Below are 27,999 nucleotides of genomic sequence, written 5' to 3'. Positions count from 1 at the left end.
GTTCGAGCCCCCCCCCTAAACAATCCTTAGGGTCTGCTGAAGAACCTCTTCGGTGTCTCCTTATAATTGTGTTGGCACCAGTGATTTCTTTCTGCCAGAAACAGCTCTGCCTATCGTCGCAGCCAATATTTTGTTGTTTGGCCTCAGTCTAGGACTGGTATCCGGGCTCCTTTTCACAACTCTTCATTCATTTCAATGGAGAGTTGTGCTGCAGGCCCGATTACCTGGCTCAGTGACCAAGGGGAATCCACACAGGAATATCTAGGAAATATTCTTAAGCCTTGTACATACACAGAGTGAAGAAACTAACATCTATTTTTGCTGCTAATAATTATGTATGTTTTTAGAGCCATTAATATTTATTGTAATAGGTTAATATCACTTAATGTCTCATTTGCCAGGCTGCTGTAGCCATGCAGGACAGCCAGATAGAACTAACAAAGGTTCTACATCAGGACCATGAGCCTCGTGGTAGGGGCTTTGCTCTCCATGGGTCCCTCCTACAGGAACAGTATCGTCATCTAGAAAAACATCGCGGAGAGGTGGCAAAACTTCAGCATCAATTCCAACAGGAGCAGCAGCGCTGGGCCAGGGAGTGTGACCAAAAAGAGAAGGAGCTGGAGGAGAAGGAGAATATGATTCAGCAATGGGAGAGTGAGTGGCAGAACCAGGTGCAGCTTCTGGAGGAAAAGAGAGAAGAGCTGTCCCAACAGCTTTTGGAGTTCCAGAAAAATGTGGAGAGACTGAAGGAAGGCCAGAGGCTAGTGGAGCAAGAAAGGGAGGAACTCTGCGTACAGCACAAGCTCCTCAGGCACTGGAAACACGCTCGACAGAACAGCCTGCCCATTTTATTTCCACACCAAAAGACAGAGGTATTGATCATTAAAGAGACATTGGCATTTATTATTATAATATTGATATTTGGAAAGGAATGCCCTTTGATGTCTGGATTGACTATGGGTTTTTTGTTCTGAGGTTGCAGGGCGGTTTAATTTTATTCTTTTATTTTTGTCTTTTGGATCAACTTGATAGACAGGTGTCTCTTTTGGATAGATCTCAGCTATCCATGTTCCCAGATCAACCAGTTTGAATTTACGGTCTGATTCAAAAGATCATGACTTTCTACCTGGGTATGACTAAAGTCAGCCATAGACAGTTTGCATTTCAGCCGGTTCAGCAGGGACCAGCAGAGATTTGAACCATGTATGGGTAGACTGATTGTTATCGATGGACTTGGGTACAACCAGCATGTCAGATTTTTAGGATGCGATTTGTGCCGGTGGCTATAGCCGCTAGCAATAATCACTGTGTTCTCCAGGCCGGGACAGTTCCCTGCACCCCCCCACCCACCGGGAGAGCCAATAGAACACAATAGCTTAGTGGGAGGGATTCCCCCAGCAACACTGACTGTAGAGATGAGGGAATCGAGTGATTTTCATCTGTGACCGACTTAAGTGCTGCACGGTGGTGGTATTGCTGGTGGAGCAAGACAAGACACAGAGGTCACATTTTCACAACATACTCTGCTTTTATCAGAGATCTAGGCAGTGTTCTCTTTAAAATGTACTTTGTTAAACTGAACAGGGTTTTTTTTGGGGTCAAAATGATTAAAGCAGTAATCGTTATTGTAAGCCAAGATTCAATTAGAAGGATAAAGCAAAAATAGTCTGTAGATGCCCCCAGTTGTTTTGTGAAATACTGAAAGCTCTGATATAGTTCTTCAGGTAGTAGATTTACACCTAGCCTCAAGACATCAGAAGATTTAAATAACTGCCTACTCAATAAAGTATTTACTGGATGCAAGCTGTCCTAACATCCAGCCTTGTGGTTTACTACCTGCTCTAGTGAATTAATTATTTAACATGTTAAGGTTCACAGAACAAGTTTATAATAAGCAGAATTAAGAAAAAAAAGATCCAGTATAATGAATTACCTCTATAAATCCTCCACTGTTGCTATCCTGTCTCATACGGTCTGTACCTGTCATAGTGTTGGATGTACCATTGATGTAAGTGGGGCCAGTACACTGTTGATGCTCAACTAAGCATTAAAGTGGATGTAAACCCCACATTTTTTAAAAGTAAGACTCATATCTGTTACAGCAGAGAATGTAATTTCATCTGTGCCTATTCTTGCCACGAAGAGTTAATCCATCTCTGAGCAATCCTCTATATTTTTCTTCAGTAAGATAAAAACAGACACACAGAGAAATAGGTGTCTTGTTTCTTCCCCCTTCCTGTGAGTGACAGTTGATTTCCTTATCTCATGCATGAGTGTGAGAGAGGCATTCTGTGTACTTCACATCCCCCCTCCTTTCTTCTCCAGCTCTCCCAGGATTGGCTGCTCCACACCTCAGCATGATTGGGCATGCTGAAGTCATGTGGTGACTTTCCTGGGTTTTGACTGGATGTTAATGGTCATGAGACATAATCCAGGAGACCAGCAGAATTTTAGTGTAAGAAATATCGATGCCTGCCCAACTGGAATGTAGAGGTGGGCGGTGAGTCTACTGACATCACCACTCCACCCACCGAGACCTGGACAACAGACCTGCCCACAGAATCCAGAGTATTGCAGGGCTCCAAACAGCTAAAGGGGAGATATTTGACAGGTAAGGATACATGCAGGAGTCATGTATATCCTTATAGATCAGCACTATGGAAGTCATTTAGAAATTATGAGAGTGGGTTTACATCCACTTTAAAGAGAGCATACAGGCAAGGGATAATGTACTATATCACACTAGGGCAGTAAATTGATGTTTAATTTTGTGTACATGATTGAACTTTAATTAAAAACATGTTCTGCCTTTTTTAGAGTTAAAAAAACCACATTACATGAGACGTCCACAACACTTATTTGTAATCAAAACCAATGGGACGGTGGGCTTCTTTTTATGTCCCGTAGACTTTTTATGTGCTTTACATTTTCTTTTATGTGCCTCCAATATCCTTAAACTAATGTGTGCTTGTCATCAAACAGCTGACTAATGGGGAAATGTGTGCTCTTATTAAAAGCATAATGACACCAGTTGTATGCTCTAAGCAGCTTCCATTTTGTCTACCTGTAAAATTCATCTCTTACCCATTTGTTTGAAGGTGTCTTGTGAGAAGTCTGACAATACAAATACCTCTATAATTTAGAAATGGCACCGTGGTTATTTACTGTCATTTAATTTTATGGCCTGCTCATTAAATAGAGAAATGTACCACAGCAAGGCCTATGTGAAGCTTTTCACAGAACTGTAGAGAACGGTATTGCTTTACATTAACAAATCTCAGGCGAAGTAGGAATTTCAGAAGTTTAATAAAGCGAGGACAGAGGTTATAAGAAAACGTGTTAGAAAAAAGTCAGACGTGTTAAGTCTCTCTCTGGTTCTTGTACACCATACGGCGGAGCTGACTCCCGCTTTCCTCTTCGTGTTATAGGGTGCAAGAAACCCCCAGCTTGACAGTTTACAAATGGAAGACTCCATCTGCATTAACAACGCACTGGCTCAGATATCGCTCAACAACATGGCCGCACATCCCAACTCTGCGTACTCGGACGCTTATGCGGATCACGCCTCTGACTCTGCCGAGACTTCTGGGAGCAGCCCTGTGGATATTTCCAGTGAACCTTGGAGCTCCTTAATTTCCCAACAGCAGAGGCTAGAGAATTCTTCCCGACACAGCAATAAAGATGTCTGTAATAATGGTAAGTAAGAAGTGTGCAATAAAGACTATATCCTGCAATTAAGGCCCAGTTTAATGGGCACTGCATGGGTCCATTTATCTTAAAGGAAAATCCGGGCAGATGGAACACTGTTCAGTAGTTCTTTAGGAAACATTACCTTCTATTCTGTTGTAATAGTGTACTGTTCTATAGTATTGTCTTAGGCCCTACACATAACATCTTTTTATTTTATTAAATGGGAAAGAGAATTCATGCTACTACCCATTATAGCAAATGCCTTTAAAGAGAGCCAGTAATGAACAGACATTTGTAAGAATCGGAGTGTTTATTCTCAGAGATCTAGCTAAGAAAGCAAAAATCAGCCTAAAAGCTCTCTGCAAGTAAACTTTCGCTTCGCCCACTGGCCATGCCATTGAACTCTGCTGCACTGAAGAGAAATCTTCTTCTGAAGTCTGCAGAAAAAATGACACTTCTGAAATTGTCGAGTTCCTTTACCACCCACTAAACTCCACATCACTGCAGAAGACATGGAAAAACCACTAAGCACATTAAAGGAACGGGGGATAGAGGTGATCGACACTCCAGGAAGTGTCAGTTTTTCAGCAGACTTCAGAGGAATATTTATCTTCATTGAAGCTACATATGGTGGTACAGGTAGCGGAAGAGATTAATATTTACTCTCTCCTTTTGCATGTACAGCGTTTTAACTATTTTTTTTCTTATAATGTTACATTCGAGGTGCGTCAAATGTATAGCTAATAAAAAAAAACAGTTCTTCATTAAAAAAAAACTCTATTAAAATGTACTAGCAGTCATATATCAAATCTCTCGGATGATCAAGTCAAGTCTATAACATTTCTGACAGTTAAACTCCTCCCACAGGGACGGTAACCGTTGGTTGTGTGTTTGTGCGGGCCTCATCTACATAATCAATTCAAGTGGCCCAAATTCCATTCCATTTATCATGTCTGTCCTTACATGTCGCCATCCACTCCTCTGCAGCCCTAATATCGTTCACAAGACAAATCCATTCTGAGCGGCTTGGAACTTGACTGCTTTTCTAGTAGATGGGGAGGTGGGGCAGTACCGACTTTCGATAGTGGCTGAGAGAGATGGTGGACATGAAGGAGGAAACCCATTTGAGAGTCAGGGAGATCCATGTTCAAGATGAGGTTTATTTTGGTTCTAATGTCCTGCCAGTAAGGCTGTAACTTAGGGCAGTCCCATCAAATGTCCCATCAAATGTGCAAAAAGAACCCCTATGCCCACAGTCCCGCCAGCAAGCATCTGAGGAGGTTGGGTATATTTTAGCAAGTTTGGTGGGGACCCTATGCCATCTAGTCATTACCTTGAACCCATTTGCCTGCATTTTCCTGTCAACAGAACTACAGTTAGGCAGTATAAGTGGTCAAGTTGCAGCTCAGTGAACTGTAGCATCTCATACAGGACAGATATGGAGTGCGGGATTGGATTGGCAGACATGCACAACTTCTCAAAAGGCTTGAGGTAGACCACGTGTGCACCAATCAGCTTCTAACTTCAGCTTGTTCAATTAAGCTTTGCAATAAAACATAGAAGCTGATTGGTTACTATGCAGCGCTGCACCAGATTCTGTGTGCACCAGTTTTAGTAAATCTTCCCCAATGTGTTCTTCTCATCTTACAGTGTGTTGGCAATTAAAACCCACCATCCCTTCCAGGGGTCTCCAAACTATGGTCCTCCAGTTGTTCAGGAACTACAATTCCCATCATGCCTAGTCATGTCTGTGAAGGTCAGAGTTTTACAATGCCTCATGTGACATGTAGTTCTGCAACAGCTGGAGGGCTGTAGTTTGGAGATCCCTCCCTTAGGGATGGCTATGGGTCCTCAACCTGTGGCCCTCCAGCTGTGGTGGAACTACAAGTCCCATGATGCATTGCAAGGCTGACAGTTACAAGCATGACTCCCAAAGTATTTTGGAGATACAGTGCCTTGAAAAAGTATTCATACCCCTTGATATTTTCCAAATTCTGTCATGTTACAACCGAAAACGTAAATGTATTTTATTGGGATTTTATGTGATAGACCAATACAAAGTGGTACACAATTGTGAAGTGGAAGGAAATAATAAATGGTTTTCAACATTTTTTTCCAAATAAATATGTGAAAAGTGTGGCGTGTATTTGTATTCCGCCCCCCTGAGTCAATACTTCGTAGAACCACCTTTCACTGCAATTACAGCTGCAAGTCTTTTTTGGTATGTCTCTACCAGCTTTGCACATCTATAGAGTGACGTTTTTGCCCATTCTTTGCAAAATAGCTCAAGCTCTGTCAGATTGGATAGAGAGCGTCTGTGAACAGCAATTTTCAAGTCTTGCTACATATTCTCAATTGGATTTAGGTCTAGACTTTGACTGTGCCATTCTAACACATGAATATGCTTTGATCTAAACCATTCCATTGTAGCGCTGGGTGTATGTTTAGGGTCGTTGCCCTGCTGGAAGGTGAACCTCCGCCCCAGTCTCAAGTCTTTTGCAGACTCTAACAGGTTTTCTTCTAAAGCCTCGTACACACGATCAGATTTTCCACAGACATTGCATCAGACTTTTGTCCGAAGGGCGTGTGCCTGGATTTTGTCTTGCATACAAACGGTACACAATTGTCAGCCAACAAACACGAATGTAGTGACGTGCTAGACATACTACGAGCCAATAACAAGGAAGTTCAATTGTCAGGCGCCACCCTTTGGGCTCCTTCTGCTAATTTTGTGTTAGTAGAAGTTTGGTGAGTGTTGGTTCGCGCTTTTCATTTCGCGCTTTTCATTTCGGGCTTTTCAGTTAGTTTCTGAACGGCTGATCGTCAACCAGACATTGCGGAATCGGAGGAGATAACGTATTATTTATTATTGGCCTTAGAATTATTGCTTTGACCCAAGTCCAGTCCAGGAACAGGAGGAGGAGGATTTCTTGGACCAAAAATTGGTTACTTTATTAATCGTGACCAATTATGTAATATGCCTTTGCTGTGGGAGCTCCAGGAGAATAATCCGGATGATTTTCGGAATTATCTCCGGATGATGGACCCCTGCTTTCACCAACTCTTGGCATTGTTGTCTATATTAAGAAGCAGGACACATGCATGATGCTTTTATTTTATTTTTTGGTTGAATAATGATTTGATTTCGTATATTTTCTATATTTTTGGATGCACAGAATGCACCTTTTGGTTAAGTTATATTCGCAGATAGCATGTCTAATTTTATTTGTTTTCTTTTTTTAATGCACAATAAAAAAAATGTGGAGAATAATACTTGGCTATGTGTTTTACTTCAAATGACAGTTTGGGAGTAGGCAGTTAAATTTAAAAAAATACAATGTAAAATTAACAAGGGACACCAACACAGTTGTATCTTTGATCTTAAAAACTAGGGGATAATGGTGTTGTGGTAACTTGCCCCCAAAAAAATAAAACAAGCATAATAATATTCTTGATATCACTAGAAAATAAAAGCCTTTTAAAATACGTTTGGCAGAACTCCATCAGTATCACCAGCAAAGCAGCTTCATTATTATCCCATTAAAGAAGAAGAGAATTGTGCGCTGCATGTCGAGATTCCATAATTTGCAGCGTCACAAATGTTAATTCTCCATTACGAAACGCTAGTTTACAAGACTGACCGCTTCTGTCTCGTCCTTGCTTCCGAGCATGTGTGTTTGTACTTTGGACTTTTATCTGGCAGACTTGCGTACACACGATCGGAATTTCCGACAACAGACATTTGTCCACGGAAAATTTATAAGCCTGCCATCCAACATTTGTCTGGGTAAAATCCAACAACAATTGTCTGATGGAGCGTATAAACAGTCGGATTTTCCGCCAACAGTCTGTCATCATACAATTCCCGTCGGAAAATCCGATCGTGTGTACAAGGCTTAAGATTGCCCTGTATTTGGCTCCATCCATCTTCCCATCAACTCTAACCAGCTTCCTTGTCCCTGTTGAAGAAAATCGTCCCCGCAACATGAGGCTGCCACCACCATGTTTCACAGTACGATGTGCAAAGTTTGTTTTCAGCCACACATAGCGTTTTGCTTTTAGGCCAAAAAAGTTCCATTTTGGTCTCATCTGAGCAGAGAACCTTTTTGCTAATGTTTGCTGTGTCCCCCACATGGCTTTTCGGAAACTGCAAACAGGACTTCTAATGCATTTCTTTCAACAATGGCTTTCTTCTTGCCACTCTTCCTTAAACTAAACGCCAGATTTGTGGAATGAATGACTAATAGTTGTCCTGTGGACAGATTCTCCCACCTGAGATGTGGATCTCTGCAGCTTCTCCGGAGTTACCATGGGCCTCTTGGCTGCTTCTCTGATTAATGCTCTCCTTGTCCAGCCTGTCAGTGTAGGTGGATGGCCATGTCTTGGTAGGTTTGCAGTTGTGCCATACTCTCCATTTTTAGTTGATGGATTGAATAGTGCTCCGTGAGATGTTCAATACTTGGGATATTTTTTTATAACCTAACCCTGCTTAAGGCCTCATGCCCATGGAGGTTTTTACAGCCGCTTTTCGGAGTGTTTTTCACAGCTTAAAAACTCCTCTCCATGTTAGCCTATGCCTCATGCCCACCAAGATGTTTAGGAGCTGTAAGTGGCATAGGCGTTTTTAAGCTCCAAAAAAAACCTAGGACCAGCGCGTTCTGAGGCTCCAGCGCTAGAGCGGTAGAAACGCCAGTAAAAGGTGTTAAACATGATTTAACAAGGCTTAACGCTGTATACACAGTGTTAAGCCTCATCCGGCGTTTCTCTGTTTGTATTCATAATCAATGGTTTCCTATGGGAGCCTATTGATTTGAATAGAAGTTGCATCAAGATGATCCGATTTGCTGTGCACCTTGTGTGCTGAGAATCTTGAAAAGGAACCCTGCCAAAATGTAAAAACCATTTTTTTTTGCGTGAGGTCCCACCCCCGGACAATACCAGACCCTTCGGTTTGTTCACATATGGCCCGTACACACGATCCAAATATCGTACGACAGATCATACGTCCTTTTTCACTTAATAGTCGCAAGTAGAAAATGAATAGGTAAATAAAGTCACAAAAATTCTCGTACGACAGAAAAAAAAATCAGAAGTGATGTCATGTGTTGTAATGTATTTGTATTGTATTTTCGGGTGACAACTATACTGACTAAACGAAAATCGTACAATGTGGTATTGTTCGAGGCTGTCAAAAGTAGTGTTCACACTATCCGAAAATCGTACGATTCTTCCTTGGACGACAGCTTTCGTACGATATTCGGATCGTGTGTACGGGCCATAAGGTTCTCTAACAAACCTCTGAGAGCTTCACAGAACAGCTGTATTTATACTGAGAATAAGTTACACACAGGTGGACTCTATTTACTAATTAGGTGACTTCTGAAGGCAATTGGTTCCTCTAGATTTTAGCAATTTTGAGGTATTAAAGTAAAGGGGGGCTGACTACAAATTTACGCCACACTTTTCAGATATTTATTTGTAAAAAAAAAAAAATTGTAAAAACCGTTTATCATTTTCATTTCACTTCACATGTATGTGCCACTTTGTATTGGTCCAGCACATAAAATCCCAATAAAATACATTTATGTTTTTGGTTGTAATAAGGCAAAATGTGGAAAATTTCAAGGGGTGTGAATACTTTTTCAAGGCACTGTATGTAAATGGTATTTTTGAGGTACCAAACAGAACAATAGGAAATTAAATAAAATACAATTTTTATTTAATAATTACATTTCTTCGTTTTATTTTATTTCTTTGTTGTCCTATTGTTCTGTTTGGCACCTTAAAATCCAATTTTAAAATTTAAAATAATCTCCAAAATATTTTGTGCATTTTTGGGATGTGTTGCCCTATCCACAGATCCTGAGCTGATATTAAAAATTCATGACTCCCAAAGGCTGAGGAAAGATGGGCCTTGTAGTTCCACGACAGCTGGAGGGCCACAGGTTGAGCACTCATGCCTTAGGCTGATGTTGACAGAAAAAATATACAAGTAAAAAATCAATCCCTGAGAGGTAAATGTGTTAAATACAGTTAAACCTTTAGCTGTCAGAATACCTGAACAGTGGCTGCGTCTGATTTAATGCAGCTGTTGTTCAACAGACAAATTTCCCCTTTCAGATCAACGGATGACAGGCAGGAGGGTGCCCACAGGGCCACCCACAGCTCAAATTTTGTACAGTTCCCTGGGTTTTGGATGAAATTCGCTCCTTGTACGGCCAGGTTTTCAAAAGTGATTTATAAAGGACATGTTTTTTTTTTTTTTTTATTTACCCATCATACTTACCTAGGTGGATGCAGCATTGGGACGATGCTGCATCTGTCCCCCAGCGCCTCTGCACTGAGAACACTGCCGATGGCTCGGTTCTTTCAGTCAGCAGCTCTCTGCTCTGGCCCCTCCCCCCCTGCGCTCACTGAAGCGCTGAGCTGTGGAGGGGCGGGGAGCTGCCGCCTCAGGCTCTCAGCGGCTCACTGAGAGGCTGAGACAGGCATCAGTCCAGGCACCTGGCGGATCCAGACTTTATTGACGTGATAACGCGGTGACGTCAGCAAAGAGCGGACTTCAGACCTCTCTCTGCTGAAAACGGGTCACAGGAGTGCAAAACGAATTGCACTCCTGTGACCCATAGGAGAAGCCCAGCCAAACGAGCTCAGGCTCGACTTCTCCTTTAAATCCCTAAACATACCTAGGCGCAAGTAAAGAGGGACACTAGGCATGGAATGATAAACAACAAAAAAAGAGAGTCTTTTAGTCCGTGAAAAAAGTCCACATAAAAACACTTTGGCATGAAGTTCATATTATGGCAGCGTCAGAAGTCTCTCTTCTAAGCAGGATCTGGGGAGGCTTCCACCAGCAAACCATGTAAAAGCAAAAAAGAGAAAATAGCCACTACCAACAGCAAACAGACTGTCCACGGTGATTCTCATCCATGTAATGTACACAAACAGTCTGCTTCTGTTGGCTCTTCCTGGTGTTCTCCAGGTTCCAAGCACCTTACATCACATCCACCTGGAGTGGCTTGCTCACCATTGACCACCTAAAAGGTTGCCACCTGCTTGAGACTTCTCAATACACTTTTTAACCACTTGCCGACCGCCTCACGCCTATATACGTGAGCAGAATGGCACGGGCAGGCAAAATCACGTACCTGGTACGTGATTGCCTTCCCGCAGGCGGGGGGTCCGATTGGACCCCCCCCCGGTGCCAGCGGCGGTCGGCTTTTGTCTGGCAGCGATCAGAGATGAGGGGGAGGCCATCCGATCGTGGCCCCCCCCTCGCGATCGCTCCCAGCCAATGAGAAACATCCTCTGCCTCTGTGTAGTACACAGAGGCAGAGGATGTGATGTCATCTCTCCTCGGCTCGGCAGTTTCCGTTCCGGCGCCGAGGAGAGAAGACATGTGAGTGCACAACACATACACACACACACAGTAGAACATGCCAGGCACACTTTACACCCCCGATCCCCCCCGATCGCCCCCCGACCCCCCCCAATCACCCCTCCCCCCCTGTCAAACTGACACCAAGCAGTGTTTTTTTTTTTTCTGATTACTGCATGGTGTCAGTTTGTGACAGTTAGAAGTGGTAGGGCAGTGAGTGTTAGCCCCCTGTAGGTCTAGGATACCACCCTAACCCCCCCTAATAAAGTTTTAACCCCTTGATCACCCCCTGTCGCCAGTGTCACTAAGCGATCATTTTTCTGATCGCTGTATTAGTGTCACTGGTGACGCTAGTTAGGGACGTAAATATTTAGGTTCACCGTCAGCGTTTTATAGCGACAGGGACCCCCATATACTATCTAATAAATGTTTTAACCCCTTGATTGCCCCCTAGTTAACCCTTTCACCACTGATCACCATATAACCGTTACGCGTGACGCTGGTTAGTTCGTCTATTTTTTTATAGTGTCAGGGCACCCGTCGTTTATTACCGAATAAAGGTTTAGCCCCCTGATCTCCCGGCGGTGATATGCGTCGCCCCAGGCAGCGTCAGATTAGCGCCAGTACCGCTAACACCCACGCACGCAGCATACGCCTCCCTTAGTGGTATAGTATCTGATCCGATCAGATCTATACTAGCGTCCCCAGCAGTTTAGGGTTCCCAAAAACGCAGTGTTAGCGGGATCAGCCCAGATACCTGCTAGCACCTGCGTTTTGCCCCTCCGCCCGGCCCAGCCCAGCCCACCCAAGTGCAGTATCGATTGATCACTGTCACTTACAAAACACTAAACGCGTAACTGCAGCGTTCGCAGAGTCAGGCCTGATTCCTGCGATCGCTAACAGTTTTTTTGGTAGCGTTTTGATGAACTGGCAAGCACCAGCCCCAGGCAGCATCAGATTAGCGCCAGTACTGCTAACACCCACGCACGCACCGTACACCTCCCTTAGTGGTATAGTATCTGAACGGATCAATATCTGATCCGATCAGATCTATACTGGCGTCCCCAGCAGTTTAGGGTTCCCAAAAACGCAGTGTTAGTGGGATCAGCCCAGATACCTGCTAGCACCTGCGTTTTGCCCCTCCGCCTGGCCCAGCCCACCCAAGTGCAGTATCGATCGATCACTGTCACTTACAAAACACTAAACGCATAACTGCAGCATTCGCAGAGTCAGGCCTGATCCCTGCGATCGCTAACAGTTTTTTTGGTAGCGTTTTGGTGAACTGGCAAGCACCAGCGGCCTAGTACACCCCGGTCGTAGTCAAACCAGCACTGCAGTAACACTTGGTGACGTGGCGAGTTCCATAAGTGTAGTTCAAGCTGGTGAGGTGGCAAGCACAAGTAGTGTCCCGCTGCCACCAAGAAGACAAACACAGGCCTGTCATGCCCATAGTGCCCTTTCTGCTGATTTCGCCAATCCTAATTGGGAACCCACCACTTCTGCAGCGCCCGTACTTCCCCCATTCACATCCCCAACCAAATGCAGTCGGCTGCATGAGAGGCATTTTCTTTATGTCCTCCCGAATACCCCTACCCAATGAACCCCCCCAGAAAAGATGTCGTGTCTGCAGCAAGCGCGGATATAAGCGTGACACCCGCTATTTTTGTCCCTCCTGTCCTGACAATCCTGGTCTTTGCATTGGTGAATGTTTTAAACGCTACCATTCACTAGTTGAGTATTAGCGTAGGGTACAGCATTCCACAGACTAGGCACACATTCACAGGGTCTCCCAAGATGCCATCGCATTTTGAGAGACCCGAACCTGGAACCAGTTACAGTTACAAAAGTTACAGTTACAAAAAAAAGTGTAAAAAAAAATAAAAATAAACCACAAACAAAAATATAAAATAAAAAAAAATAGTTGTCGTTTTATTGTTCTCTCTCTCTATTCTCTCTATTGTTCTGATCTTTTTTACTGTATTCTATTCTTCAATGTTTTATTGTTTTTATGTTTTATCATGTTTGCTTTTCAGGTATGCAATTTTTTATACTTTACCGTTTACTGTGCTTTATTGTTAACCATTTTTTGGTCTTCAGGTACGCCATTCACGACTTTGAGTGGTTATACCAGAATGATGCCTGCAGGTTTAGGTATCATCTTGGTATCATTCTTTTCACCCAGCGGTCGGCTTTCATGTAAAAGCAATCCTAGCAGCTAATTAGCCTCTAGACTGCTTTTACAAGCAGTGGGAGGGAATGCCCCCCCCCCCCACCGTCTTCCGTGTTTTTCTCTGGCTCTCCTGTCTCAACAGGGAACCTGAGAATACAGCCGGTGATTCAGCCAGCTGACCATAGAGCTGATCAGAGACCAGAAATTGGGAAAGCATTTTATCACACCGATCTTGGTGTGGTCAGATGCTTTGAGGGCAGAGGAGAAATCTAGGGTCTAATAGACCCCAATTTTTTCAAAAAAGAGTACCTGTCACTACCTATTGCTATCATAGGGGATATTTACATTCCCTGAGATAACAATAAAAATGATTTAAAAAAAAAATGAAAGGAACAGTTTAAAAATAAGATAAAAAAGCAAAAAAATAATACAGAAAAAAAAAAAAAAAGCACCCCTGTCCCCCCTGCTCTCGCGCTAAGGCGTATGCAAGCGTCGGTCTGGCGTCAAATGTAAACAGCAATTGCACCATGCATGTGAGGTATCACCGCGAAGGTCAGATAGAGGGCAGTAATTTTAGCAGTAGACCTCCTCTGTAAATCTAAAGTGGTAACCTGTAAAGGCTTTTAAAGGCTTTTAAAAATGTATTTAGTTTGTCGCTACTGCACGTTTGTGCGCAATTTTAAAGCATGTCATGTTTGGTATCCATGTACTCGGCCTAAGATCATCTTTTTTATTTCATCAAAAATTTGGGCAATATAGTGTGTTTTAGTGCATTAAAATTTAAAAAAGTGTGTTTTTCCCCAAAAAATGCGTTTGAAAAATCGCTGCGCAAATACTGTGTGAAAAAAAAAATGAAACACCCACCATTTTTAATCTGTAGGGCATTTGCTTTAAAAAAATATATAATGTTTGGGGGTTCAAAGTAATTTTCTTGCAAAAAAAAAAAATTTTTTCATGTAATCAAAAAGTGTCAGAAAGGGCTTTGTCTTCAAGTGGTTAGAAGAGTGGGTGATGTGTGACATAAGCTTCTAAATGTTGTGCATAAAATGCCAGGACAGTTCAAACCCCCCCCCCCCCCCCAAATGACCCCATTTTGGAAAGTAGACACCCCAAGCTATTTGCTGAGAGGCATGTCGAGTCCATGGAATATTTTATATTGTGACACAAGTTGCGGGAAAGAGACAATTTTTTTTTTTTCACAAAGTTGTCATTAAATGATATATTGCTCAAACATGCCATGGGAATATGTGAAATTACACCCCAAAATACATTCTGTTGCTTCTCCTGAGTACGGGGATACCACATGTGTGGGACTTTTTGGGAGCCTAGCCGCGTACGGGACCCCGAAAACCAAGCACCGCCTTCAGGCTTTCTAAGGGCGTAAATTTTTGATTTCACTCTTCACTGCCAATCACAGTTTCGGAGGCCATGGAATGCCCAGGTGGCAAACCCCCCCCCCCCCCAAATGACCCCATTTTGGAAAGTAGACACCCCAAGCTATTTGCTGAGCGGTATAGTGAGTATTTTGCAGACCTGACTTTTTGTCAAAAAGTTTTGAAAATTGAAAAAAGAAAAAAAAAATGTTTTTCTTGTCTTTCTTCATTTTCAAAAACAAATGAGAGCTGCAAAATACTCACCATGCCTCTCAGCAAATAGCTTGAGGTGTCTACTTTCCAAAATTGGGGCATTTGGGGGGGTTTTGTGCCACCTGGGCATTCCATGGCCTCCGAAACTATGATAGGCAGTGAAGAGTGAAATCAAAAATTTACACCCTTAGAAATCCTGAAGGCGGTGATTGGTTTTTGGGGCCCCGTACGCTAGGCTCCTAAAAAGTCCCACACATGTGGTATCCCCATACTCAGGAGAAGAAGCTAAATGTATTTTGGGGTGCAATTCCACATATGCCCATGGCCTGTGTGAACAATATATCATTTAGTGACAACTTTGTGCAAAAAAAAAAAATTTTTCACTTTTCCGCAACTTGTGTCAAAATATAAAATATTCCATGGACTCAACATGCCTCAAAGAAAATAGCTTGGGGTGTCTACTTTCCAAAATGGGGTCATTTGGGGGGGTTTTATGCCATCTGGGCATTTTATGGCCTTCAAAACTGTGATAGGTAGTGAGGAGTGAAATCAAAAATTTACGCCCTTAGAAATCCTGAAGGCAGTGATTGGTTTTCGGGGCCCCGTACGCGGCTAGGCTCCCAAAAAGTCCCACACATGTGGTATCCCCATACGCAGGAGAAGCAGCTAAATGTATTTTGGGGTGCAATTCCACATATGCCCATGGCCTGTGTGAGCAACATATCATTTAGTGACAACTTTTTGTAATTTTTTTTTTTTTTTGTCATTATTCAATCACTTGGGACAAAAAAGATGAATATTCAATGGGCTCAACATGCCTCTCAGCAATTTCCTTGGGGTGTCTACTTTCCAAAATGGGGTCACTTGTGGGGGTTTTGTACTGCCCTACCATTTTAGCACCTCAAGAAACGACATAGGCAGTCATAAATTAAAGGCTGTGTAAATTCCAGAAAATGTACCCTAGTTTGTAGGCGCTATAACTTTTGCGCAAACCAATAAATATACACTTATTGACATTTTTTTTACCAAAGACTCGTGGCCGAATACATTTTGGCCTAAATGTATGACTAAAATTGAGTTTATTGGATTTTTTTTTGAAAAAAAAGTAGAAAATATCATTTTTTTTCAAAATTTTCGGTCTTTTTCCGTGTATAGCGCAAAAAATAAAAACGGCAGAGGTGATCAAATACCATCAAAAGAAAGCTCTATTTGTGGGAAAAAAAGGACGCAAATTTCGCTTGGGTACTGCATTGCATGACCGCGCAATTAGCAGTTAAAGCGACGCAGTGCCAAATTGTAAAAAGTGCTCTGGTCAGGAAAGGGGTAAATCCTTCCGGGGCTGAAGTGGTTAATATCTTGTAAATGTGAGTGCATATTTATTGTTTTTCTTTTCATAAAAGATGATGCAGTCACCATAAAATGTATTCCCACGCATCCAACTGAACACGTCAGAGAGCGCTTGGATCTCTTGCTCATCAGCTCAGTACATTGTTTGCTACCCTGGTATCAGGGAATGCACACACTGAGGGGACTGCTGTGTGCCTTTGTGGAGAACCAAACACCAAAGAGTCTGGGCACATAGCCCAGAAAACAAGGGTATGCCAAATGTGATTGGTATAAATTCCACTGAAGCATTTTATCACTGAGCAATTATTTAGCAATTCCACAAGTCCACATTTGGTTCATATTATCTTATATGGAATAATGATAGATTCAAGTTGCAAAATTGACTAACGATGTTGTATATTGCAGGCTACATGTTTGATTTAAGACATATTAATCCGCACTGAAATATAGCACAGTCATTAAATCATGTTTTTTGAGTATTGAATTGTGACATTTAAACCCACACGATTATAAATTTTGATGTATTTCTTTTTTTCTTATTAATTTAATTTATGTTCTTCATAATGCAGTAAGATGTCAGGTTACAGCGTATAACTCAATAATAAATAATTGCATAAAATAGAAAACCTTGTGAAGAACAGTATCAACTAAGTGCAAAAAGCCTTAGCAAAAATATTAACACAATCCACTCATTAGTGCAATATAAAACACAATTAAAATCTGTTGTGCAAAAAATATACTCTGAATAGTAACTCCCAAGAAACGCTGGTAATATCTTTTGTGCAAGAGATACTCAAAAAAATGTGGCTACATTCACATGGGCGTAAAAAATTTACTGATCTTTTGCATGTTTTTTTTCTTGCACAAAAGATCCTGCGTAATGATCAGTAAATACTTGTGTAAAACTGTCCTATTTTTTTCCCAATACCTGCATCTGGCATTCATGTATACATATGTCCTCAGATGCCGTTTTTTGGATTTCGTGCCACAGATCTGAACGAAATACATGTTTACGCACCTGTGTGAATGTCTCTAAATGTGAATGTGTGAATGTCTCTAAAAAAAATATAGCTAGTGTCAGATATGTAAATAATAAATGCTTGTAAATGCGTTTTTTATGGTCGTGTAAATGAGGCCTTCAGGAATATCAAAATTCATTGCTCAGTCTGGTTTGTTGTGAAGTTTCTGCAATCACAGTTAGCGACTGTTTAAAATAACACACCTAAAACAGTGCTAACTTTCACGCAAGGTGAATGTGGACTCCTTCATGTTCCCCCTCCTCCAGATGACTCAGAAGGATTGCGGCCTTGCATTTACTCACTTATATTGAATGTGTGGAATCCCAGTGGATCGTCCCATACCTTTGTTGCTTTCGTAGCAGCATCAAAGGTAAGAGCAAGTAAGATGCACTTACATAAGGCTGTGCCCAGCAATAGAGCCCTGTTTGCTGCTTCTGAAACCCAAGCAAGTGATAAAGCAATTATGTCACGAGTCCCACCCAATGCATTTCTTCACTTCTTGACTTCCTCAGGAGAGTCCAGTTTTCTCCTGAAGAAGTCTGGATGTCTTTCTGTTTTTTTTTTTTTTTTAATTCTTAAAGCTTCAGAACCAGTTACAGAATTAATGATTAAATATTGCTGGTTGTGACGTCTCGGGGGTGAGATTGTGTATGTGTCATCATGCCCATTGTCTGTAAGAGAGTCAAACATGAAAAGGTCTGTTATGTCCAACTTGCTTGGGATGCTTAAGATGTTGGGTCGTTCTGACATTCTTTTTTTTAGGAACTGTCCATACGTTTTACACTATTTGGAATCTCCTTCTGCTTTTTTTTTAAATTATGCTGTTATGGTGGGATATTTGGGAGAACAAAATCATGAGATACGCCATTGGAATGCCACATATCGAGCATAAGTGAATCAGACCTTTATAAATACAAGATCACATTCCTTCTGGTGAGCCTTCTCAAGGGGAGCACCACAAAGGTGGAAGAGTTAACTTTAACCTTGAGTGGATTTTGGCACTTATTTGGGTATATTTACACAATGCAGTTATTTCAGAGACTCCGCTCACTTGGACAACAAATTATTACGGTTGCTGGGGTCACTATTAATAATTTTTTTTGCACCACAGATTTAATTGTCTTTTACATTGCACTTATGAGTGTGTTGTGTTTATATTTTTGCTAAAGTTTTTTGCACATAGGTCAGACTATTTACAATGTTTTTTTGTTTTTTTTTACAGTTTATACAATTATTTATATATTGCATTTTGTGTTATATGGAATGTTTACAAAAAAAAAATATCTTATCATTTTAGGGAGTTAGATAGTAAGCACTGTGCACTAAAGAGTTTCCAGAGCCATATAAGTCAATAATGTATCGTATGACTTGTGTTTCAGACCTGAACGCAGCCCACGTCATCTACTGTGGAACATTATTGGCTTCAGGATCACAGAACCTAAACGCAGAAGCCCCACAATCACCGCATCTTTCAGATCCAATGAAAGCACTCCACAATGCCACTCCAAACAGTATAGAAAATGGGCGGATAGAAGAGAATATCATTTACCTCTGATCCATATTACATTCATTCCAGAATTTCTGCTCAGAACTCGCAAAATTGTGTCTGTCAAAACTGTGTAAATATCTCTCTATATGAATATAGGTTCATAGGATTTGCCATTGATTGGCCATATTCTAAACCATTGCACATGAATGCAAATATCCATTTTTGTGATATCTGCTGTCATTATGGTCAGTGACTGTAATCGGCCAGTGCTAAAGTATATCTGGTATATAATATTTCAAGAGGATTTTCATGGATTAAAGAAATGACTGAAGAAAAGACTCTATAGCAGAAAAGATATGCTCGCTTTATGGTCTTGTAGTAAGTAATGGATGATCACATGACTGGCACTGGAGAACTACTTATAAGTACCCTTTTATTAATAAAGGGTGTTTTTTTTTTTTTTTCTTGCGGAAACCAACTAAGTTATTGTTTTTATATGTATGCAGTTATCATTGATGGCTTTAGCACCTTTCAGAAAAGTGAATGCAATCTTATAAATACATCAATTCAAACATACCAAGTGTCTATTGCTATTTAGTACATACAGCACAGGTGGAAAACTTATCAAGAGAGTCACATTGACAAAAAAAGTTACAAATTTGGCTTACAGCTTGCTATATGTGATTACTTTGTGTATGCAAATGTATAACTTTCCTTTCACTAGGACAACATGGCCTGAAGGTTTAGAAAGTGTCTGACATTTTTGCATACAATGGTGTTAAATGACTTATTAGTTTCCATCTTTAAAGCAGAAGTACAGCCAAAGCTCATTTGGCTTTACTTCTATGGATCGCAGGAGTGCAGTCTGTTCTGCACTCCTGTGACCTGTTTTCAGCAGACAGTGGACTGACATCACAGAACTGGTCCAGGCTCGGGCAAGATCGCGACAATGAAGTTGGGATCCGCCCACATGCCTGGACCGGCACCTGGCTCAGCTGGGAGGCTGAGCCGGCCGCTTCTGCCCCTCCACTGCCCAGCGCTCCAGTGAGCGAGGAGAAGTGCAGAGCAGAGAGCGGTGACTGGAGCCCTGAGAATTGAGCGATTGGCGGTGTTTGATCACTCAGTTCTCAGTGTTAGAGCCGGTGGAGGACAGATGCACCATCGGAGCAATGCTGCATCCACCTAGGTAAGTATGATTCTTTAAAAAAAGCCATATTTATCTTTTAACAAGTAGACCTATTCCTTCTCTTGTAGGACTTCTTAATATATGCATCAGATTCCTATATCTCTCTTAGAGCACATGTTCTAAAATTTACATTTTTCCTGCAAGGTGGTGATCAGGCAGCTCAACAAAGTAGTGTGACTTTTGTGTTTAGCTGCAGAAACAGGTCACTGGTCATTAGGCTATCTAGCATACATTAGCAGTACCACAGTATTTTAACACTTTTTATGACAATACCATGCATATAAGCCTTTAAAATTAGCACTTTTGATTTCTCCCATAGAATTTAAAGGGTGTTCCGCGGCTTTCGAATTTGCCGCGAACACCCCAAATTGTTCGCTGTTCGGCGAACTGGCGAACAGCTGATGTTCGAGTCGAATATGAGTTTGACTCGAAACTCGAAGCTCATCCCTAGTCAGGATACATATGATGTCCCGGTGGGAAGGATTCCTCCATCTACCTCAGTGGTGCAGATGGAAGAATCTGTTCATTTTTTTTTTCATTCAGCTGCTGGCTGGTCGGAAGAAAAAACCCCAAAAAACCTGTGGCCAGCCTAATATAGCTTTATACTGAAGCACGGGGATGGATGCATTCAAGGCTGCTTATAACAAATAACAGGTGCTTGGTATGTTCAGTAATTGCTCCTATATCTCCTTACAGCATAGTTTAATTATTGGACTCTTTTTATCACATACATGAAAAAATAATTGTGATATAGTGTAACCCATAGCAGTGTCTGTGTGTTATGTACACTCAGGGTGACAGAACCATTGCCAGGAGACACCTATTTGTCAAAATTCTAGGTTGAGGAATCCCAACCTCAGCTATGACTACATATTTTTTTTGCGTGGCAGTACTATTTCACTTTTTTACATTACTGAGACTAATATACTGCAGAGAACACACAATGTTAATAAATATTACTCATCCTCATTTGTTATACATGTTTTGAGACTCTCTTGATAAATTGCCCCTACTATGTGCCAGAACTTCATAAGCTGATTCTTATTGTGCATAGAAAGCCTTGTGAACCCAGCTTCACATCACAAACTAAAAAAAAAAAAAAAAAAGTTATACTAGAAGTATTTTTTAATTGGACACAGGCAACTTTAAGCAAAATTTTGGGGTGCATATAATAAAAAAAAAAATTGTATAGATATTTATCCAGGGAAACTGCTGGTACATTTGTTCTGTGCAAACAGTTTGGAAAAATACCACATTATGCCTACTAAGTGAAGCTGACAGTCATTGGAAATAAGTATTTAAAAAGAATTTGCTTGTACACGATTGGATGAGGAAACTCATTGACTAAGTTTTTAGGGAAAATTCCAATGAATAGTGAAAAGCTTATTTGCCTTTGATAAAATCAATATCATCAGGCGTCTCAAAAAATGGATTTGACTCCTAGCAATCAAGCAGACTTCCTTTTTCTTCTATTCTGCATACTAGTATAAGGTAAACTGTGATTGGTTAGTGTAGGAAAACAAAATATTCTCTTTCCAGATTGATAAATGTGGCCGTCTGTGAGCTGTAAGGGCTGCTGTTTAGTAATTGAAGTTATAGGCGGATAACGCCACTCTGTGTGACTGTTGAAGTAGCTGTCAGGCAGACACATGCTCAGTATCATGATAGAGATTAGTTTCCTGTGAACACCTGGCTTTCATACAATCACAACCATTCAGCTGGTTGTCAGAAGCTCAGTGAACACTGTCCAGCCGTCACCTGTCAACCATGGCTGCCGCAGTTCAGGAGTATTTCATGCAAACAGACAAAACAAAGTTCATACAGACCTGAATATGTGTGAGATAAATGGGCTGTAAAGCCTCTTTCATACCTTTATCTGCCTGGCACAGCATGAAGCCATTTATATTTAGACTCATTCTAGACTCTGGCTATAGTATCTGGCTGATGTATTTATGGAGATGAACCATGCCACATCGCCATTTCTTACAAAACTAACATTGTATTCAGGTTACATGGCTGGTTTATGTGTTTCCTGAAGTGTGATGGGTTGATGTCGTCATGGGTTTACCCTTTCTGGAAGGGCGCAGCTTTGGCTTCCACGTATACAGATATCAATGAACAATTTCATCAGCATTAGATGAGGGTAATATATATTTATTGGGATAAAGAGGCATTGAGGTTGACTTACTAAAGCTGGAGAGCACAAAATCTGGTGCAGCTCTGCAGAACTTAAAGAAGTTCCAAGAGCAGAAGTTTTTTTTTTATCTTAAAATGGATGTAAACCTGATTCATGAAATTTGAGCTGGGCACATATATCTGAAGTGTTTTCTTATCTCTGTTCAAAGCCCTAAGTCCCCTGGCTTTTTCCTGCTCCACTCTTCTGTTATCAGCATGATAACTTCTGACAAGTTCTCCGACAACTGTGATAAAAGCAGCCTGAAATTTGTGTCAGGGAGGGTGCTATAAATAGATTAGCAGAAATGTGCTTTACTCACAGGACAGCTCTGAAAGTCTCTGCCTATCTTGGGGGGGGGGGGGGGGTGCCTTTCCTCCAATCAGCTGTCTCCCAGTGTAATCCAAGCCTTCTCTCTCAGTGCAGAATGAGGAAGTGAAAATTCTAACACGACCTGCACTTTTTAAACAGTATATAAAGCTGAAGACAGCAGATATACATGTAAAACTTATGTAGGGAGATTTGTTTCATCCCTGTGTATCAACTGAGGCTGTTCACTTCACTCACTATATGTGAGGGTTTACATTTACTTTAATCACTTGCTGACCAGCCACCACAGTTATACTACGGCAGAGCGGCTCTATTGCGTGAATCACCTTACCCGTACGGCACTTTGTGTAATAGGTACAGCGGGCACGCACCCGTGGTGCCGGTGCTGATGCGCCACCTGCAATCACTCCACAGAGAGGCAGAATGGGGATCTGCCAATGTAAACAAAGCAGATCCCCGTTCTGTCAGGGGAGTACAGTGTGATCGTCTGTTCCTAGTGATTAGGAACAGCGATCTCTCTGTACTCCCAGTCAGTCCATTCCCCCCACAGTTAGAAAGCACCTCCCTAGGACATACGTAACCCTTTGATCGCACCCAGGTGTTAACCCCTTCCCTGCCAGTGTCATTTATACAGTAATCAGTTCATTTTTATAGCACTGATCGCTGTATAAATGTCACTGGTCCCAAAAAAGTGTCAAACGTGTCCGATCTGTCTGCTGCAGTGTCCCAGTCCTGATAAAAATAGCTGATCACCGCCATTAAATTGTTTTTTTTTTTTTTCAAAATTGTCGGTCTTTTTTTGTTTATAGCGCAAAAAATAAAAACTGCAGAGGTGATCAAATATCACCAAAAGAAAGCTATATTTGTGGGGAAAAAAAGGACATCAATTTTGTTTGGGCACAACATCGCAGGGCCGCGCAATGTCAGTTAAAGCGACGCAGTGCCGTATCGCAAAAAATGGCCTGGTCATTAGGGGGTAAGTATTCCGGGGCTGAAGCGGTTAATGCATTCTATGCATTAACCCATTTATGCCTAAGGTTGAAATTTGTTTTAATTTGTGCAAAAAATCCATACGTTACCTAAAGTAGTAGGACATAAATAACTCCCACATCATTACTTTTCCAATATTGGAACAAGAGGCATTCATTGGTTAAGATAAAGTGCAGTATGTGTGTGCAGCAGCCCCCCTCAGCCCTGATCCAGCAATGTTGCACTAGAGACTCAGCTGTCTGGGATTCTCTCTTCTGATTGGCTGGGACACAGCAGAGGGGAACCATTGGCTCCCGCTGCTGTCAATCAAAGTCATTGAGCCAATGCGGAAAGAGAGGGGCAGGAGAGAGAAGCCAGGAGTGCCGACAAGGGACCTGAGAAGAGGAGGATCTGGACTGCTCTGTGCAAAACCACTTCACAGAGCAGGTAAGTATAACATGTTTGTTATTTTTAAACAACAAAATACAGACTTTAATATCACTTTAATTGAATAAGCTGAAATTATAAGCTGATTGGCTACCATGCACAGCCTCACCAGACTGTGCATTCTCCAGTTTTAGCAAGTCAACCCCATTGTGTGTTTATTTTATGTGAAAACGTTTTAATAAAATGTTTGATACTAATTTTGACATTAAAAGTTCAGTCCATCCAAAATAAAACATTTCAGTGGTGAATTGGATCACCTAAACACCAATTAGAGCTCTCTGGGACATTGGCTACAATATCTCTACAACTGTGTTCCGAGCACTGCCCACATAGAGCACACACACAAAAAAAATCGCAGGCAGAAAGCCTGTGATTTCAGCAGATTTTTTTCCCCCCCATTAGTGACCTTTTATTCTTTGTTCTGCACTGTGTCTCAGTGTTGAGGTGTACATTTTGCTAAAGGCAGGGCTTTGCTTCCTCATACAAGATCCTCCTGCAAAAATAACGGTGAGTAACATGGTGACATCACCGATTTCACTCCAAATTACCTGCGAATAGCAATCAGAGGCAGAAATATCTTAGTTCTCCCACTTTAGAGATACAGCTGAGTCCATAAGAACAGATGTGCCTAGGCACACTCACATACCAGGAAGTGCACTGCTATATTCCTGGAGGAATTCAAGACAAAAAATGTTCAGGGTATTTCATAGGTGCAATTAACATTTCAAAATATTTTTCAGGTCATACATAAGGTTAGTTTTTAGGGAAGGACAACTGAGAGCTCTGAGGGTCTTTCTGTTGTGTTTAGTCCATTGGTGTGCGGTTCTAACTGAAATGTTAGATTTATGTGCATTGTAAAATAAGATTTTAGCCAGTGTGCTGACTATTAGGCTCACACCTAATATTAGGTTCACACCTATGCATTTTTATTGCTTTTTGCATTTTGCAGATTTGCACTACAGAACGTGTTCCATAGGAAACCATGTTAGATGGACTGTAGTGAAAATCTGCAAAAAGCATTAAAAATGCATAGGTATGAAGGAAGCTTAATGCCGCGTACACACGACCGGACTTTACGTCATACTTGGTCCTGCGGCCTGGAGTCCGTCGGACAATTCGATCGTGTGTGGGCTCCAGCGGACTTTTTTCCCCAAAAGTTTGACGGACCTAGAAATAAACATTTTTCAAATCTTTTCGATGGACTCGAGTCCGGTCGAAAAGTCCGCTCGTCTGTATGCTAGTCCGACGGACAAAAACTGACGCTAGGGCAGCTATTGGCTACTGGCTATGAACTTCCTTGTTTTAGTCCGGTCGTACGTCATCACGTACGAATCTGTCGGACTTTGGTTGATCGTGTGTAGGCAAGTCCGTTCATTCGGAAAGACCGTCGAAAAGTCCGCAGGACAAAGTCTGCTGTAAAGTCCGGTTGTGTGTACACGGCATTAGAGCTTATCTGCAGGCAAACTGCTAAATACCCAGATAAAATACAAAAAGGGAGTTGTTTTACTTGCCAGTAGATTTGTATTAAACTCCATCCAGTCCAGAGATTTACACAGCCCTACCAAACAGCACAGCCAGGTGGGTGATACCACCTACAGTTAAGAATTACAGTGGTGTCCTGTTTTCCCCAGCCTGCTGACTAAGTGATGAGCAGTTGCAGACTGACGAGGTCACCCTTCTGTTTTCTCCTATCAGCATTTTCCTTGTCAGCACATTTTATTCAGGTACATGCTCTGGTTACATATTAAAATCAATTGAATGATTTTTTTAAATTAATACAGAGCTGCAATAACGTTCCCAGAGTTCAGCTTTAAAGAGACCCTGTCGCCAGACTGTTTTTTCTAACAATAATCTTCCCATAAGATTATGACTTCACATATTTTAGGCATGTTATTTACCTGTAAAAGCCTCCCTTGTTTAGACATCAATAGGCTTGAGATTGCTGCTTGCCACCACCATCTTTGATGTGATATCAGACACAGCAGACTCCTGTTTTCCTATTCCCTTCTCTCTTAACAGCCACATAACAGGTTATATAGGGAGGTGAGGGGAAGAATGGAGAGTGAAAGAGTTGCTGGGCCAGCACTGACAGTAATTAGACGCCTGCAAGGAGGAAGAGGACTGAGCAAAGAATTTGACTCTTCCTGGAGTGGCAGAATTCCTAGCAAGTTCACTAAAATTGTGTTATGGAAAGGAAAACACAGCGACTAAGCATTTAGAATACTCACTCAACTATTCTGTGCTTTTACCAGTTTTTTTTTTTTTTAAGTCGGTGACATGGTCTCGTTAGTCTGAGAAACCTTCTGTGTACTGTTATGTGCATTGTTGTCTTTTGCATGTATCACAACCTATCCTGAGAGCAGGCAGCCATGATGTCCGAAGAGCAGTGTTGTTCCATTAACTATAGTAGCCAATCACATTTCACCTGTCATAAAGTTACAGCATTTGGAACAATGAAAATGGCCTCTGATTGTCATAGATTATTGTACTTTGCCCTTTACCTAGAGACTGTACAGTAAAGTATGGAAGTAATGCAACGTCAGTTACCATATCAAATGACTGGGTTAGGTATTCATTTCTTGTACTCCGCCATTTCCTGACACTGTATGTATTTATTCTTCTCAGTTGGTCTATCTGCCACCAATAACAGATTGTGTTCAATAAATCCTTCTTACATACATTAGTCCTGAAATACAATCCATACCTATTTCTATTTTCTTGTATTTGGCATACAGCATGGTCCTAACATACAGTGGATATATAAAGTCTACACACCCCTGTGAAAATGTCAGGTTTCTGTGATGTAAAAAAATAGACAAAGATAAATCATTTCAGAACTTTTTCCACTTTTAATGTGACCTATAAACTGAAATTGAAAAACGTAACGAAAATCTTTGGGGGGGGGGGAGGGGAGTAAAAATAAAAAACTAAAATAATGTGGTTGCATAAGTGTGCACACCCTCTTATAACTGGGGGTGTCACTGTGTTCAGAATTCAATGCAATCACATTCAAACTCATGTTAAATAGGAGTCAGTACACACCTGCCATCATTTAAAGTGCCTCTGATTAACCCCAAATAAAGTTCAGCTGTTCTAGTAGGTTTTTCCTGACATTTTCTTAGTCGTAAACTACAGCAAAAGCCATGGTCCACAGAGATCTTCCGAAGCATCGGAGGGATCTCATTGTTAAAAGGTATCAGTCAGCAGAAGGGTACAACAGAATTTCCAAGGTATTGTATATACCATATAAAGACAAGAGAGAGCTCAATCCAGCCCTAGTGTGTTATCGTTTAATAGATGAAGATAAGTGGATAAAAAACGAGGGTTGCACTCACAAACATCCAGAGTTAAATGGCATAAACAGCTCCATAATAGCCTCCTCTCCTGGTCTGTAGGGATCAGTTAGCTCACAGCAACTAGCAGCGTGGTAAAGTATTTCAGTAAGCACAGACCGCCTGCTTCCTTATAACACACACCGCCCAAAGCATTTGCACGGACCAGCCGGTGCTGCCTGAAGTCACTCGAGGCCAGGGAGGGGATGCACAGTGATGCAGCTGACTCCTCTGGTAAGCTTCATGCAATTGCTAGGACAACATGTTTCGGAGGCATGGCCTCCTTCTTCAGGTCTACCACCCAGTGGACTTTTGGGAGAGCTGCAACACCTTAAGCGAGGAATATACATACAGACTGTTTACTGTTGGCATAGGTATAGTGGGGACAGCGCTAAACTTGTTTTTTTTTGTGTGATTGGATATACCATGAAACACAGTGAAGACAGGCATCATCTAGTGGAGAAAATATGGCACAACAGTGACAATACTAAGAACTGGATGTCCCTCAAAAAATGATGAAAAGACAAGAAGAAAACTGGTCAGGGAGGCTGCCAAGAGGCCTACAGCAACATTAAAGGAGCTGCAGGAATATCTGGCAATTACTGGCTGTGTGGTACATGTGACAACCATCTCCCGTTTTCTTCATATGTCTGGGCTATGGACATTGGCATCTGCATGGGTGGGCAAGTGCCCCCCACCGGAGAAAGGTGTCCGCACAAGCAGCCCCTGCAGCTCCCTGCCCCCGGGCCACTCTAATGTCCTGTACAAAAGGATGCACTGCTTCTGCCAGAAGCGATCAGCCAGGAAAGTGTCAGAAGGATCAGGCAGTCGGATGACACAGATCTCCCACGGAGAGATGGCTTTTTTATAAATAGCCGGCCAC

General features: G+C 41.7%; 1 protein-coding gene across 3 annotated transcripts in view; it reads left to right on the top strand.

Moving 5' to 3' along the window:
• ARHGEF28 (Rho guanine nucleotide exchange factor 28) overlaps positions 1–26,467 on the top strand; it is a 364,027-nt gene extending 337,560 nt beyond the window's left edge. For all 3 annotated transcript variants that reach the window (XM_073624213.1, XM_073624220.1, XM_073624226.1), the window contains 3 exons: positions 402–872; positions 3,429–3,696; positions 18,570–26,467. In XM_073624213.1, coding sequence (XP_073480314.1) covers positions 402–872; positions 3,429–3,696; positions 18,570–18,745 — 915 coding nt within the window. In that variant the 3' untranslated portion in view covers positions 18,746–26,467. The remainder of the gene's footprint in view (positions 1–401; positions 873–3,428; positions 3,697–18,569) is intronic.
• The last annotated feature ends 1,532 nt before the right edge of the window (positions 26,468–27,999 follow it).

This window comes from Aquarana catesbeiana, linkage group LG01 (assembly GCF_042186555.1).
Source record: "Aquarana catesbeiana isolate 2022-GZ linkage group LG01, ASM4218655v1, whole genome shotgun sequence".
In the NCBI taxonomy this organism is placed as follows: Eukaryota; Metazoa; Chordata; class Amphibia; order Anura; family Ranidae; genus Aquarana; species Aquarana catesbeiana.
Note: the sequence above shows the minus strand (reverse complement) of the source record. Positions and strands in the feature narration are given on the sequence as shown.